Here is a 16,809-nt window from a genome sequence, read left to right on the forward strand (position 1 = left end):
CTACCTGTCATGAAATTTTCAGCCGAATTGGGTAACTGGTTTTTCAGGTATAATGCCCCTGAATTGATGATTTTAAAGAAATTTTGCAGTTTTTGGTTATTATCTTGAATATTATTATAGATACAGATAAACTGTTAATAGCAAAAATGTTAAGCTAAGTAAGATCTACAAATAAGTCAATTTGACCAAAATTGTCAATTGACCCCTTAAGGAGTTATTGCCCTTTAAAGACTTTTTTCACAATTTGTTCATCATGTTGACTTACTTTAAAAAATCTTCTCCTTTGAAACTGCTGTATCAATTTCAGCCAAACTTAGGCTAAATGAGTTTCAGAGTATCTAGTATAAATTTTATATTTCATTTCCTTGTATGTCAGAAACATAGCTCCTATGGCTAAAATAGAACATAGGTGAAAATGATTTTTTTTTGCTTTTGAAGAAAATAGGACGATTCAAAGAACATTTAAATAAATTGAAAAGCCAAAATAATCATTGATGAGAGATTTAACCCAAAAAATTAAGGTGAGCGATTCAGGCTCTTGAGAGCCTCTTGTTCATAGATTGAATAACATGACCATTTAATTTTGAATAAGAATTATAATATATTTTTCTGTATATTTTAGTTGGAAGTGATAAAGATCTCGGTCATACAACTATTGGCAACTTAGATCCAGAGTAAGTAATCTTGTATTAATGTACATTGGCTAGAGGTATAGGGGGAGGGTTGAGATTTCACAAACATGTTTAACCCCGCCGCATTTTTGCGCCTGTCCCAAGTGAGGAGCCTCTGGCCTTTGTTAGTCTTGTATTATTTTAATTTTAGTTTCTTGTGTACAATTTGGAAATTAGTATGGCGTTCATTATCACTGAACTAGTATATATTTGTTTAGGGGCCAGCTGAAGGACGCCTCCAGGTGCGGGAATTTCTCACTACATTGAAGACCTGTTGGTGACCTTCTGCTGTTGTTTTTTTCTACAGTCTGGTTGTTATCTTTGACACATTCCCCATTTCCATTCTCAATTTTAAACATAGAACATATAGTGATAAAGATCTCGGTCATACAACTATTGGCAACTTAGATCCAGAGTAAGTAATCTTGTATTAATGTAAACATAGAAAATGAAATCTAGTTACTAGTAATAAGTTTGAACATTTGACATTATTTAGGTTATTTTTTTTGTACATAACATGCTTTCCTGCATCACTGAGTGTGGGATGTGTTAGCATGCTCACAAAGGTTCTATCATTTGTATGCCCCACTTAAGGGCATAATGTTTTTTGGCCTGTGCGTCTGTTCATTCATCCATTCTTTTGAGAGTCTGTTTTTTTGTGATTTTACTTTTTTGTTGCCCTTCTGTCCCACTCCAGTTAAAGTTTTGGTCAAGGTAATTTTTGTGAAGTTGAGATCCAATCAACTTGCCACTTAGTACACACCATTATAGGATATTTCTAATTTTAATGCCAGATTTAATTTTAATTTTTTATATTTTTCAGCTCTAAGTACTTATGGGTACATGCGATCCTTGCAGTGGTATATTTAATTATCTTGGTGGCTCTAATGAGGCATTTCTCTCTCAACCTAGATTTTACAAAAGATGAACAGGTAAGCTTATGTTTTCCAAATAATATAGTCTTCTGATAACATTCAGAAAACCAAGGTTATCCAAACTGAAGATAAAATGTGTAGGGTAAGAAATTTGTTCTCAAATTTCTCTATTAAAAAGAAATATTGTATTTATCTATAAATAGGTTAAATTAAAATCAAGTTAAGTAGAACCATGACCATAGTGGAGCGTCTGTTTGACTGTCTTGATGTACAAGTGTTTATTGTTAATTTGTTTTTGTCTGAAACATGCATGAAATATCCTTTACCTATTTTTTTTTCTGAACAAAATAAAAAGTATCTTTTAGTAGACAAATCTTATGTAAATGGATTTGGGATTAGTCAAAATACTCTAATGAGAATGACTTTGAATGTACTGCTGTTGTAAAATATAAATGATTAATATTTACAGGTATCAAAAACTTTGATGGTGTCCCATATACCGAGGGATAAATGTTACAAGAACACTATACAACAACACTTTCAGTAAGTTGGTTTTAACTATTTTGCGCCAAAGTAGTGACAAATCTAAAACATTATTATTTTTCTGCTTTAATGAATTACTTTTTTCTTTAAAAATGTATCAATGCATATCACTGAACCAATTATCTCAACATTTTCATCATCAAAACCATCATATGGAGACTGTTGTCTGTCATCGCTTGTACTTGTCCTTCCAGTGTCAAATATTTCAAACATCTTCTTTTCTGAAATAATTTGAACCAATTCCAACCAAACTTAAACTGAATGATCCATAGAGTATCTAGAATAAAGTTTGTGTTTTACTTTTGTTTTGTCAAAAAACATGGCCTCCATTGCTATAAATAGAACATAGGGGTGAAATGCTGTTATTGGCCTTTCTCTTAAAAAAAACAAAGTATTTAAAAAAAATCTTACATGGAGCAAAAGTATTCATTAAGTGAATATCTATCATCCCTGGAATTAAGGGTTATTCCCCTCAGGCTAAAGCCCTTGTATAATAACCCATCTCGGGTTGACCATTTTTGATATTCACCTCCGTAGCGGGCAATAATTGTATAATATCTTTGAGAGTTATTTTTGAAAAAGTTGATAAGAAACAAAACAATATAATTTGAAGTTATTGTCCATGGACCGATACAATATATATTATATTCTTTGAGAGTTATTTTTGAAAAAGTTGATAAGAACCAAAACAATATAATTTGAAGTTATTGTCCATGAACCGATACAATATTATATATTATATTCTTTGAGAGTTATTTTTGAAAAAAGTTGATAAGAACCAAAACAATATAGTTTGAAGTCATTGACTGATAAATTATTATTTTCTTTTAGAGAGGCCTACCCAGAAGTAGTAGTACTAGATATACAGTTTGCCTACAATATTTCTAAGCTGGTTAAGCTGGACAAGAAAAGGTATTTGTATATTTATGAATAAAACTTCTATCATTCAATGTCCTATCTTGTTAATTAATACTAGTTGCATGTTATTTGTTGTTGATTTTTTCAATCAAATGACATTTTCACATATTGTAAACCAATTTATTTTTTCAACTTTGGTGAGTATAAAAAATTGCCAATATGTAAAACTTTGATTTTTTCGTTACTTAACTACATCAAGTAAAGGAGTAGGTCCGGTAAGGACCGATTTTGGCCTCAAATTTCAGTTTCATCTGACGAAAGATTTTGACCACTTTTTAAACACTTAAGTGTCTATTTCATATGATTCAATTAATTTATGTGAAAGATTTTAACTTATTTAGTCATTAAAAACGATCTGATTCAAGCTGAAATATGAAAAATCTACCAAATGTGCAAAAAAATGTCACTTTTCAGATGGTTTTTGTCAAAAACGGAAGTGGCCGCATCCGTGTTCATTCTCAATCTTTATATATGTTATGTATTATCACCAAATACAACTTCCATTACAATATTTTAGATGAACACGAATGCGGCCACTTTCGTTTTACACGGAAACTGTCTAAAATTTAAATAAAATGCTGGAATTGTGAAGATTTCAGTAATTTAGCATGACTTAATGGTGCTAGTACCAAATATATGTGCATTGTATTGTCAAAAACAGCCCATATTTCTGTAGCAGAACGATTCTACTATCCAATAAATAACTAAAAGTTTACATTTTAACAATTTTGTAAAACTGCTATATTTTGGGGCCAAAAAGAGGTCTTACTGAACCTACTCCTTTGCGAAGTTCTCAATTAAATTGTAGCGAAATTGCCTATAAAGAGCTCAACAGGAAATAAAGTATTAGAGAAAATAAATTGGTTAACAGTACATATTGTTCAGAACAAGGCTTCCAAAAAATATTTATGTCAACCGGACATTTTATATCTGATCCCGATTTTAATCCCTAAGACTAAGTCACAAAAGGCAATTTTAAATGAATTATAGTAATCAGATGGCCATCCCAATGATTGACATTAGATTAAAAGAAAACGTTTATTAAACTTTACTTTGATATGAATTTGATGTTCTGACGTTAACTTAAATTGAAAGTGCATAATTTAAAGTGTGCACACCTGCGTGCTCATATCTGCCTTAGTCTCTTTATTTGGGCAAAATGATGTTGTCAAAAACTTTACTCTCGTTTTAAAACCGGATGTTGACATGACAATGGTAAAACATGGACCATATACGGATACGTAAAATCCATGTACGTTTACAAAGCATGACTGAGTGAAGAAGCTCTTTCCACGTTATTTCTTCAACAAAATACTTCAAATTGATACAGGTTTCAATGATAATTTTAGCATTTATGAAGAAATGTAGGATGCATGATTAAACTTCCCACTTGTGCACATGCGCACTTGTGTTCTAGTTCATACTACGTAGGCCTAGTTCTGACGATTTTTCATTTAAAACCTTTTTTAATTTTTCATCAAATCATGTTTATAAATTTATGTATCAATAAGATACAAACCGCTGAAATGTTAAAAAATAATATTAATAGACCAATCAATTTATACGATGTCCGGTACTGAAAATAGTTTACCTGTCACCTGAACAGGTAGATTTCAGGGTTCACCAATTTCAGCTTTTCAACAACTAATTATCCTTGATCAAAATTAGAAAGTATTGAAGATGGGGTTGTTTTGATAGTAATTAATCATCATGTCACTTTTATGACCGGAAATGTGTGGCTGTGAAAGGCAAAATATTGGGTCAAAAAGATCGTGAATTATGTAAAAATTACCGAAAAAGCCTTGATATCTAAAAAGTAAAAGACCGTTTCATGCTTTTCCCAGCCGGACTTTTATCGGACATTAGACAATTGTCCGGAATATATGACCGTTTTGGAAGCCTTGGTTCAGAATGGTAACTGATTTTTAACTTTTTAAAATCTGTTAAGATTATCTTTTTTCTATTTAGGAATTTAAAAAAACCAAATATTTCTCATAACTTAAATAATATCTTTGACATTGTAGAAAAATGATGGCAGAAGCAAAGTTTATGTCAGAATTAGAGTATGATGGCACAGGAACAAGGCCTACTCTGAGACCATATCTCTGTGGGAGATGTTTATGTGATTGTTGTGGTTGTGAAAAGGTAAGAAAATATGAACTTTCTGATTATTTTTTTTTCAACAATATTACAGTTATCTCCCTTCAAGGTGTTATGGGTGTCTTCCTCCATCTTGGATTGTACAAAACAGTGAACCAAAGGTCCAGATTTTCTATCAAGTTAGCAAAATGTGATGCAGGAATGCAGAAATTTAATATGAATTTTCATTAAAAAGAACCATTTTATAAGAATATACCTTATAAATATTAATATTTGGCCAATCACTCTAAATCATTCACAGTAACACGTGGACTTGATGTGGATGTGCCTTCAGAAAGATTATCTTTTCACAATCAAATCTTTAAAATTCAGAAAAAAAACTATTTTCATTATACTCTCCAGGAAACAGGGTTTATTTTTTGGGGTGAAGCAAATGAATTACCCTGTCTGTCAGTATGTCATTGACCCTTGTTACTGCAACTGTTCCTATACATGTAGATGATAGTTTAACAACTTTACACAGTTATAGAACATAATTACCTGATAAAATTCACTAATAAATATAATCCAAATCCAAACATGTGTATTTTTTCTATGTTCTGATGTTTCTACTACTAACTGTTTCAGGCAAGGGTGAAGGTTGGTACTTTTTAAGCATTTAAATTTACTGCATTTGTCTGCACCTGTCCTTTGTTGGGGGTCCCATTGGGGGGTTCCGAATCCCGGATCCGCTCTCTGTTTTTATACACCTGTCATCTTTTAGACGGGACGTATTATGGTATACTGTTGTCCGTCCGTCCGTCTGTCAGTCCGTCCCTGGTCCACACTTCGGACAATAACTCAAAAACACTTTCACCAATTTCCATGAAACTTAAGTGAATTGTAAATATCTTTTGATGTAAGCTCCCTTTCGGTTTTTTTTGAATTTCATGATTTTAAGTTTTGGATTTATTGGGCTTTATTCATAAAAAAGGGGGGATTTTCAACACCTGGGACAATCACTCAAAAAGGCTTTCACCAATGTCCATGAAACTTTGGTGAATTGTTTATATCTATTGATGTAAGCTCCCTTTCAATTTTTATGAATTTCAGATTTTAAGTTTTGGATTTATGGGGCTTTATTATTTGACAGGGCTTACACTATTTCTAGTTGATCATATAAATTCATTTAAAGCATAAAAGACAAGTTAAAAGAGCAACGGGCGTGTTATGCGCTAAAGCGCAGCCCTTTATTTCAGATTCCCGTATGCCGCTTACACTATGTACGTAACTAATTCCCATTCCCCGCTAGACCTCATTTCCTTTTTTCATGACACAAAAATTTGAATTTAATGTGTCACGCTACAAAAAATTAGCAATCCTGTGTCACGCTTAGACTGCAATGAGACCCACTTTGTCAGAAACACGATGTTCAGAAGTTGTTGTTTGTTGATGTGATTCATCAGTGTTTCCCTTATCTTGTCTCTTTCAAATTTACACATTTAAACGGATAGATTAGACTGTTGGTTTTCCTGTTTGAATGGCTTTACACTTGTCATTTTTGGCTGTTAGGTGTGAGCCAAGGCTCCTTGTTGAAAACAGTACTTTGACCTATAATGATTTACTTTTACAAATTGTGACATGGATAGAGAGTTGTCTCAATCGCACTCATACCACATCTTCTGATATCTATGTTAAAGGGGAGATAATCTAACTTTTAAAATACACCTAAAAATATTGATAAATGAGTGAAAAAGTATCTTAGTTCAGTTAAAAAATAGTCGGAACCAAATTGTGAGTGAATTCACTAAAAGATACCACTGCCCACCAATTCTATTTGTTAATTGATGTAAGTGAATTTGTCCATCTAGCCATTTTAGGAGGATAAAGTATAAAAATGTTTAAAAGAACAACTCTTGCATGCAGGGATGCTATTGAGCTTATTTATGGCAAGGCACTGTTTTGAATGATTTTTTTTAATCACTATTACTTAATGTTGCACATTATTCAGCTGTTTCAAAAACCATGTCTTGATTGGGAAGATATATAATATTCATAGATAATAATATTCATAGATATTTTGTTTTGTTTAGTGATTTCAGGTACTGGTTCCATATCATAGAAACATAAATTTGGAATGTTACCAGTATAAATACATATGGATAGTAAACAAATTGAATTCTGAGGAAGACCCATAGTAAAGGGAGGGGTAGTTCTGATCTTTTAGAAGTTAAAAGCATATAGATGTTGAAAATATGCCGTACAGCCCTATGTGTTGACCTTTGAAAAAAAATAGAAGTGCATATGAACTTTCCATTCTAGGATACATTTTTAAAAAAAACTTGATGGGTAAAAGTGACACAGTTTAAGCTGTAAAGGGAATTCATATGGAATATAGCATTATCTATATTTACAAAAGTGCAACCTATAATGTCTTTTATCAGAAAATATTGCAATGTGGTATCCCAAACTTCTAAACTGATGATGAAGTCTAATGGTAAAATATAACCTAAGTTGACAAATCAATATTCAGAATAAGGGCTATTTCATAATTCATAGGTCATAGAAAAATTTTCCCACAATAACATATTAAACTTGTAGGTGTCAGTTAAGTCTTCAGGTAAAACATGCCTTCCAACACCCTTACACTTTATATTTTGAGAAAGCCCTTATACCAAACACCTGTTCAAATTGGAAGATCTCTAATATCCTTTAATATTCTTCATATTCTAAAGTTTACACATTTATACCTACAGGTTGATGCTATTGATTACTACAAATACGAAGAGGATGTGCTCATAGCAGAATCTGAAAGTCAGAAAGTAACAGCATACAGGGACCCAGCTGGCATAGCTTTTGTTACCTTTGAAATTGATTATATGGCTGAAAAGTAATTATAATATTTCAATAGAAAATACCAGAAATAGACAGGCGTTTTGTAACTTATTGTTCTGTCTTTGTATGTCATATTTTCTCTTTAAACATTAACTATGATTAATTGTTCAAACACCCCTCTTTTTATTCAAATTTTTCTTTTGATCTTTTAAAGTTATATTAATAAATATACATGTATATTTACAAAGGATAATTTTTTTCTTCAGAAGAATTGGTTTTATGATAAAATACTGTAAATTCAGAAATCATTGTATTTATATATTATTGTGAATTGTCATTTCTTAAATGCTAAAATGCAATTTTGATTTTTCCCATATTGGGAAAAATCCTGTTTAAATCATATTTAAAATTTCAATATGCAAGTTTAAATTATTGCAATTATAACGTACCCTGTTGCATTTTTCTCAATAGTAAAAGCTGCACAATAATTTTTAAATTTACAGAAGGGTGTTTTATTTATTTTTTTATTTTTATTAAACTGACTAATAGAATATAAACTGACTAATAGAATAAAGCTTTGAACTCTGTTTTTAATTTCATTGTCTCATTATGTTGATGAAAATATAAAATAATACTCGGGGCACAACATTAAAATCACACATTCTGATATATGATACATATCTGTATTCAAATTTTCCGTATATAACAGTTATCCATCTAATATTTCTGTCCATTATTCACAAATTGCAAAAATAGATGCACAACAGTAATTTCTGAATTCACAGCAGCAATGTGTCATAAAATAATATATAAGATCTTATCACTTAAATCACAATTTTGAGCTACATATACAATTTATGTGTTATCATTACAGAGTTCTGACAGATTTTAAAGCTGCATGTAAAGGTACCCATAATCCACTACAGTCAAGTTTGTTCACAGAATTAGCAGTGGAAGATTGGAGAGTCAAATATGCTCCTTCTCCAGAAAATATTTATTGGTGAGTATAACTTTACCATGGGTGGATGACAAGAACAAAATGAAATTAAAAAAAATAAAAAAAAATTTTGGGTTATATATAGCTTTTCCATTGATGGATGACAGAAAAAATGAAATTAGAAATGATAGAACATATATATTATCCAGCACTGTTTGTGTTCTTTGAAATGCATTGATGAACATTAAAACTGTGACTGAAGACATATTATTGTACCGGTATACAGGTACATTTATTTGTCCGCCGATCCTAAGGACTGTCTGTCACTATACACTTTGTATGATATTTTAAATTTAGTTGAATCAATTTTCATATTACTTCAACACACCAGTCGAGTTGACGACAGAAAGGTACCTCTCAATTTTTGATGCCCCTGCAACTTTAAGTTGGGGACATATTGTTTTAAACCTGTCTGTCCATCCCATTACTAAAAGTTGGGGAGGCATGTATGTCCTCCCTATTATGGGTTTATAGTTAATCATCATAACTCCTCCTACAGTTTGAATCCAAGGAAGTTTTCACTGTCTGTTTGCACAAATATTGAAGGTGTGCATGTGGTTAGAGTTTTGATTTTAATTGCATGAGTGCTTTGATGGATTTAAGAAACTTTTTTTTCAGGGAAAATCTTTCCAAGTCAACTTTAGTATGGTGGATCCAAGCTATTATAATCAATATGTTTTTGATTATTTTGTTGTTCTTCTTCACAACACCACTTATTGTTATTAATAATCTTAATGAAATCAATATAAATGTATCAGCAGCTACAGAAAAAATTGTAAGTATTTATGAAAAACCTAATAGATGTGCGCATATTTAATAGTCTTGATAATCATAGTAAAACTATCAGAATAAAAGACCTTTTGAAAAAGCAAGGAAATAAAAATGAATCTTTTACAGTCCATATTGTGTAAAAGCTACAAAAAAATGAATCCTAGTAGTCTATATTAGTTAACTTCCCTAGCTATAAGCTTTTGAGAAAATTGTTTTACATTTGTAAAAAAGGGAGGCATGTGGTAACATTTGTAAAAAAAGGGAGGCAAGTGGTAACATTTGTAAAAATGGGAGAGAAGTGCTTATATTTGGTAAAAAAGGGAGACAATTTTTATGCATTTTCATTTGCAATTGGTATTCTTCATGTAAACAGAAATATGTGCCTTTGTATTCATATTACAGTGTTTGCCGCAAGGACAAGGCGTTATGGTTTTTATCACTCCCCAACCCTAAGTCAAAGTCCTTAAATTGATATTTTACTTTAAATTGGGGAATGTGTTAAAGAGATAACCCGACCAAAGAGCAGAAAACATTTTCTGCTTTTGGTATATCATTGCAGACTGGTTTGAAAGCATAAAAAAGTGTGAATGTTACTTATAATTGGACAACAAAATTTTTAATTTAATTTATAATGTGTTTGTCTTCTACAAATTAGGTTTTTTATATCACATTTGCATGTTATTGTTCTTAATATAAAATATTTTCTACTTGACATCCATCAATCAAATATATATTTCAGAGTCCATTTGTTGAGCAGTTTGTACCTACTATTCTCCTGTGGACCTTTGCAGCTTTACTTCCTAACATAGTCTATTGGTCTGACCAACTAGTAGGGCACTGGACAAGGTAATTAATACATTGTTGTTTGGCCTTAAACAAGTGACATATAATTTCAAAACCATAGGATTTTATATTTCAGTATATTTTTGCACGATATATGTAATTGTTCATTATTGAAATAATATTGCCAAGGTGATACAGCTTGCTTTTGATGATATACATTACTTTACTTTACATTTGATTTTGGTTTCTACACTTTTAAAGAAAATCACTTTATTACATCAGAATGAGTTTGCCACTTGGCAAGTGTTGCAAAAAAAAATTTCAAAAATGTGAATCATTTTAGTTGTAATTATAAATGCAGATTACATTATGTTACTGATTTTCCACAATGATTACAATATAAGAAATATAGAAATAAGAAAATGCAGTATGATTTCCAATGGAATTTCTCTCTACCAGGGACCAATTTGGTCTTACCAAATGACATAGAAGTTTACAACTATTGTTCACTGTTCAGCCTTCAGTAATATAGGCAAAACCCAATAATGTTTTTTTCTATCAAAGACTAGCTATTTATTACAATATGTAATTATAAGTATTATGTTGACCATTTGATAATTTCTTTCTAATCTTACTTAGAAACTTGCATACGTTTTTCTTTGTTGAGGAGATTTAAATAAGAATAATCTTTTATACCATCATCAAAGTTAATGCAGTTTTAATTTAAACAGGTTTTCTTTATGCATGTCAACAATCTCCGTTTTATTCCTATTTTCAGAACTGCCGAACATCACAATATAATGGTAAAGTGTTATGTCTTCCTGTTACTGATGGTGCTCATACTTCCATCACTTGGTTTGACAAGGTAAGTCTCTTATTATAATAAACAAAATACTGTAGAGTAGAAACAAAGTCTTGCCAATCATATTACCTATAACCCAAGGTTTTTTATGCTCCAACTACAATAGTAGAGGGCATTATATTTTCTGGTCTGTGGGTCCATTGGTTCCTTAGTCCATCTGTTTGTTGTTCTTCTGTCTGTTCGTTTTCTGTTCGACTGTCCGTCCATTCATCCTTCTTCAGGTTAAAGTTTTTGGTCAAGGTAGTTTTTGATGAAGTTGAAGTCCGATCAACTTGAAACTTATTACACATATTCCATATGATATTATCTTTCTGATTTGAATGCCAAATTAGAGTTTTTTCACTAATTTTATGGTCACCAACACAGAAAATGATAGTGCGAGTGGGGCATCTGTGTACTATGAACACATTCTTGTTTACACATATTATTGTGAGAAACAAGACAACAGAGTTAACATGTAACATGGGTGTTTCTAATTATTAATTTATAGTCAACCAAATATTGTAACAGCATAATTATGAAAATTAAGCATCTTTTTGGTTCAATTACATTGACGTATCCAGGAGGGGGGATGGGGGTTGGAACCCCCTCTTTTATTGGCCGATCAATGCATCTGAATGAGGACATATAGCTGGACCTCCCCTTTTTGAAATGGAATAATCTGCCCCTGAATTGTTGAGTATTTGATTAAACATATGTGTCTGATTTGCTAACATGGTTCTATAAAGAAAATGCAATGTTTACTGCAAATTACAAAATGATTTATATTTTCAGTGCAAAAGCCTTATTCCAGTGGTTTGTGATGGATTTACAGAAAAATTTCAGATGGAAGTATGTAAAGTAAAACTAAACTATCAAAAAGTAAAATCACAAAAATACTGAACTCAGAGGAAATTTAATCGGAAAGTGCATAATCGATCATATGGCAAGATCAAATGACAAAACACAAAAAAAAAGAATGAAAAAAAACTGTCATATTCCTTACTTGGTACAGGTATTTTCAAATGTAGAAAATGGTGGATTAAATCTGGCTTATAACTCTAAACCTCTCACTTTGATGACAGTCTCATCAAATTCAGTTTGATTCAGTTATATTTACAATGATGTGTGAACTAAACAGACATAATAGATAAAATAGTCAACATATGGATACAGCAGTCATCATCGTGAAACAATTATAAAAGAAACAATTTAACAGAACACAAAAACATCTATCTACAAACACATTCATTGATTTGTGTGTCTGATGTCAGGAAATTTTATACGTCACATATATTTGTCGTTCAATGTATATACAAACAATTTTAAAATTTCACATGGGCAATGTTAGCATACAGGGTTAAAAAATCAAAAGTATGTAAGAATAAATTTCAGAGATAGACCAGTATTTAAAATTGTCCAAAAGTTTTTGGCAGCTATTCTTAGACATTTGTTTTGAATGCTTCAATACAGGATACATTTTTAAACATCCCTTACGCTTTGTTTCAAAGCAGACTTATTTATTCTCTATTTGTCTTATTGTGATGTCAAGGAGCTAAGTTTTAAACAGTTGATATTGAAAAAAATATGCATTATCAAGTATTATCTGCAAAGATTAAAATAAAACTTTCCATTCCATAAATTCTGATAGTACTTTGATACAACTTTTCTATGTGGAGTACTCTTCCTGAATACTTACAAATGATTTTCCAGTGGAAATTACTAAATCAATCCATTACATTTTGTTCCTACATATTAAATGAAAGTAAAATCTTTTAGATGGATAATAATGTACTAAATAAACATCTTTTTTGTATTTCAGATGTATATTTCTGTCAGGGAATGGTGCTTTCTTTATAAATTACATAATTACTGCAACTTTCATAGGAACAGCTTTAGAATTGCTGAGATTTTCAGAATTGTTTATGTATGCATTTCATTTGTGTATGACCAGGTCAAATGCTGAGAAAGTGGCAGTCAGAAAGGTATGTATAAAATTGATTTACATAGTTTTTTACCAATGTGTTTAATTTAATAAACAAGAAGCTTGTCCAGAATATTGTCTTCTTTATACTCCAAATAGTTATCTGGCTCAGACAATGAGGGGGATAGGACCTTTATCGGGACTCAGGATCAGGTGTTTTTAAGCTCGGGATTTCAGGATTAACCCTTTCGGGATCCGGGATTTTTTTTTCTTCAAATTTCAGGACCTTGGGATTTCGCGTTTTTAAGCCAGGGATTTCGGGATCAGGTGTTTTTTGGTCCGGGATTTCGGGATCAGGACCCCTCCTACCCCCTCTCGACAATGGCTTTCTACAAATTATTAATTTACTTTATCACCATATTTGTCTCAAGAAAAATCAATTCGTAGAAATGTAAAATGAGATGTAGATAGAACTGCATGCATGGTGTATAGAATCATCTGTTTTACTGAACATTTTATTGACAAAGGGAAATAACTCAATTCACATTATTGTCTCAAAAGCCATTTGGTTAAATCTCCACATAGGAAAATTGAGTGGGGATCAGAAATAGAAAGACAAAGTTTTAAACTTAGGTCAAGTTACAATTAATGTGTCATATCAGAAATTGTTGTCAAATTACATACAGCTGGGTTATGTTAAACTTTAACTAAATATTTATAAAATGATACATATTTCTCTTTTAATTTTCAAAAATATTTCAGAATGAATTATTTTTAAATAGGTGAGCATGCAAAATTGGTATAAAAATGAAATGAAATGATGAACAATGATTTGTATTTTTAATATATGCATCTGTCAAAGAAATATACTAATGAATTATATATAATTTTTGTTCTTTTCAGTCCATGATATGGGAGTTCCAGTTTGGTATTCAGTATGCTTGGATGTTATGTGTATTTTGTGTTATAGTTGTTTATAGTATACCTTGTCCTTTAATTGCACCATTTGGTAAGTACATGTAGTACTATAATGATAAAAGTCTTTTGCTTTTATCTTCTGAAATTTAAAACAAAATCGGTTCTTCTTAAGCTTTCAGACTAGCAATGGCCTTTTAAATATGGTAACAAATATTTTTTTGTCTTTATATATTTAACTGTCAGACCACAATTTTACATTGATTATTCTTAATATGATGTTGAAAGTTTATGTCGAAGTTCATTTATGTTCCAATTAATTTTCAATGTCTTTTTATATTGTTGAACATGAAAATAATTAGCAGGGGTTTAAATAATTGAGTGTCTGAAGTTCAAAACTGGCCAATTTTGATTGACAAAAACTAAGGACCTGCCATTCTTTGCACTGATGCTTTATATAAGATCTTAACCTTCTCAAGCACTTGATTTTTTACAAGGTCCTGGACGTTTATTCTTTAAAGTAAATTTGAACCCCTAATTAGATAACACTGAAGACTTTAAAATTTATTAGCTGACATCTCATTTTATTCTATTTCAGGTTTGTTGTATATGATATTTAAACATGCAGTAGACCGTTACAATATTTATTTTGCATACAAGAGGTCACGCATCAATAAATATATTCATCAGACAGCAATCAACTTTGTAGTGGTAGCTGTCATCATGTTACAGTGTAATATTGTCTTCTTCACGATCGTTAGATCAGGTAAGAAGACTTCATTTGTTTTCCACCGTTCATGTAAGGATCCTACAAATTTCTGAACTTTGTGGTGCAGTCTTTAGAAATAAGAAAGCCTGTTTCAAAATTAAATTCATGTGGGCAGTGTGTCTGAGGGGAATAATAATTATTTATAACCTATCTGCAAATTAAAAAAATAAATTGTATGTGATTCTTTATCCCAATATCCCTGAAATCTCTCCTAATTACCAAATCACCTCAATCATCTTTGCCAAACTTTCTACAAAATCTCCCCACTAATGAAAAGGAGTTAATCTGTCTGAATGAGATCTGCAAACTCGCCCCACTGATAAAAGGGAGTTTTTAATGTAAACTACACATGCAATTACAAAAATAAAGAAAGTCATATAAAATTGCTTACAAAAACCAAAAATAAAAAGATTTGATGTGATTGCCAATGAGACTTTCAACAAGAGACCAAATGGCACAGAAATTAACAACTATAGGTCATCAAACATCCTTCAACAATGAAGAAATCCCAATCTGCATAGTCAGCTGTTATTATGTTTTACATTTTTATACACCCATCAAAATTTTGATTGGAAATATTATGGTATACAAATGTCGGCTGTCTGTCTGTCTGTCTGGCCTAAACATGTCGCACTGTAACTTGAGAACGACTTATCAAAATTTCATGAAACTTAATATAGTTGTTCCTTATTTTGGGCGGGAATTTGCCCCAAAGTGGGTCATCCGGTGCAAAAAGCGTCAATTTTGCTGATTTTTCATCCCTACTCTTGACCCCGAAGACCCAGGCCAGGGTATCCAGCTGTAGCCTGCCTGTAGAAGTGACCTTAGTGAACAAATTGACCCCAACAGTTTTTAGGTCGGAGTGAATCTGATCTTGGTTCAGCAGTCTACAGAAGGTCATTTGGACCCAAAATACCGAATTTCACGATTTTTGCCTATTTTTGATTTGGAATGGACCCAAAACCGGAAGTAGTTGTTTCCTATGCGTATTTCAATAATAATAATGATCAGTAGTTATATGGCCGTGTGTTTGCACTATCTTTGCCAGTTTTATGCCTCTGAACTTCTTGTGTAAGATACAGATGTGAAGCCTACCCCTTCAGAAAACCGAGTTTTAGTCAATTTCAATTTTCCAAGTCCGTATTTGTGCTCAAAATGCTGCTTATACGTGAGTAACGTGAATATGGATAGCCTCAGATTGACGGAACATGCATATCTTTTAAAATAAGTATCATAAAGTGGACTTCTAAAAGTATGGAACGCCATTGGAGCCAAATAACGGTTATTAGGGTCCGCCCGTCAAATGACGTTCACCGCATGGTAAGGGTTAATCTTAATATCTGTATACTTTTTGGTGATGATTCAAAATTTCATTTTTGAGTTATTGAGTATTTTGTAAAAAAGGGAGAGGTTTTTTTTTCATGTCACACTGTATAAATGGTTATTGCTTAAAATTTTCTGAGAAACTATTTATGATTATTGCATAAAACTTCCACACAAGACATTTGCCGTATCATGCGCTCATGGCGCAGCTGTTTATTAAACATGATGTTATATTTCTTTTCAGAAGGAACAAATGCAGTGTTTGTGTTTTCTGCTGTGTGTTTATTCCTGTCATTAATTATATTTATTGGCAAGGCATTTTTTGGATGGTTCAAACATCTAGATACTAACAGATACAAGGTAATAAAAACTTATAGACAATTATTTCTTTAAAATTTCCTTTATTTTTTTTCAATTTCAATCAGCATGATCACTCTTTAACTCACAAAATCTTTCTTGATCTTGTATAGGGTAAAAGGTTTGCACCTTTATTTATTTTAATTTTGAATCTTGTTTAAAATGATTCTTTCTGTTATTTGATTGATGGAGTAAATTGTTTATTTTG

General features: G+C 31.5%; 1 protein-coding gene across 7 annotated transcripts in view; it reads left to right on the top strand.

Annotated features, from left to right (window-relative positions):
- LOC134711224 (calcium permeable stress-gated cation channel 1-like) overlaps window positions 1-16,809 on the top strand; it is a 46,312-nt gene that overhangs the window by 19,384 nt on the left and 10,119 nt on the right. For all 7 annotated transcript variants that reach the window (XR_010106155.1, XM_063571693.1, XM_063571695.1 and 4 more), the window contains 15 exons: window positions 623-674; window positions 1,495-1,603; window positions 2,016-2,089; window positions 2,921-3,001; window positions 5,032-5,152; window positions 7,843-7,976; window positions 8,796-8,921; window positions 9,537-9,693; window positions 10,429-10,535; window positions 11,251-11,337; window positions 12,109-12,165; window positions 13,136-13,298; window positions 14,141-14,246; window positions 14,751-14,918; window positions 16,489-16,604. Coding sequence is in view for 6 of the 7 variants with exons in the window: in XM_063571693.1 (XP_063427763.1) it covers window positions 623-674; window positions 1,495-1,603; window positions 2,016-2,089; window positions 2,921-3,001; window positions 5,032-5,152; window positions 7,843-7,976; window positions 8,796-8,921; window positions 9,537-9,693; window positions 10,429-10,535; window positions 11,251-11,337; window positions 12,109-12,165; window positions 13,136-13,298; window positions 14,141-14,246; window positions 14,751-14,918; window positions 16,489-16,604 (1,658 nt within the window). In the remaining variant the exon portion in view is untranslated. The remainder of the gene's footprint in view (window positions 1-622; window positions 675-1,494; window positions 1,604-2,015; window positions 2,090-2,920; window positions 3,002-5,031; window positions 5,153-7,842; window positions 7,977-8,795; window positions 8,922-9,536; window positions 9,694-10,428; window positions 10,536-11,250; window positions 11,338-12,108; window positions 12,166-13,135; window positions 13,299-14,140; window positions 14,247-14,750; window positions 14,919-16,488; window positions 16,605-16,809) is intronic.

Source organism: Mytilus trossulus, chromosome 3 (genome assembly GCF_036588685.1).
Source record: "Mytilus trossulus isolate FHL-02 chromosome 3, PNRI_Mtr1.1.1.hap1, whole genome shotgun sequence".
Taxonomy (NCBI): domain Eukaryota; kingdom Metazoa; phylum Mollusca; class Bivalvia; order Mytilida; family Mytilidae; genus Mytilus; species Mytilus trossulus.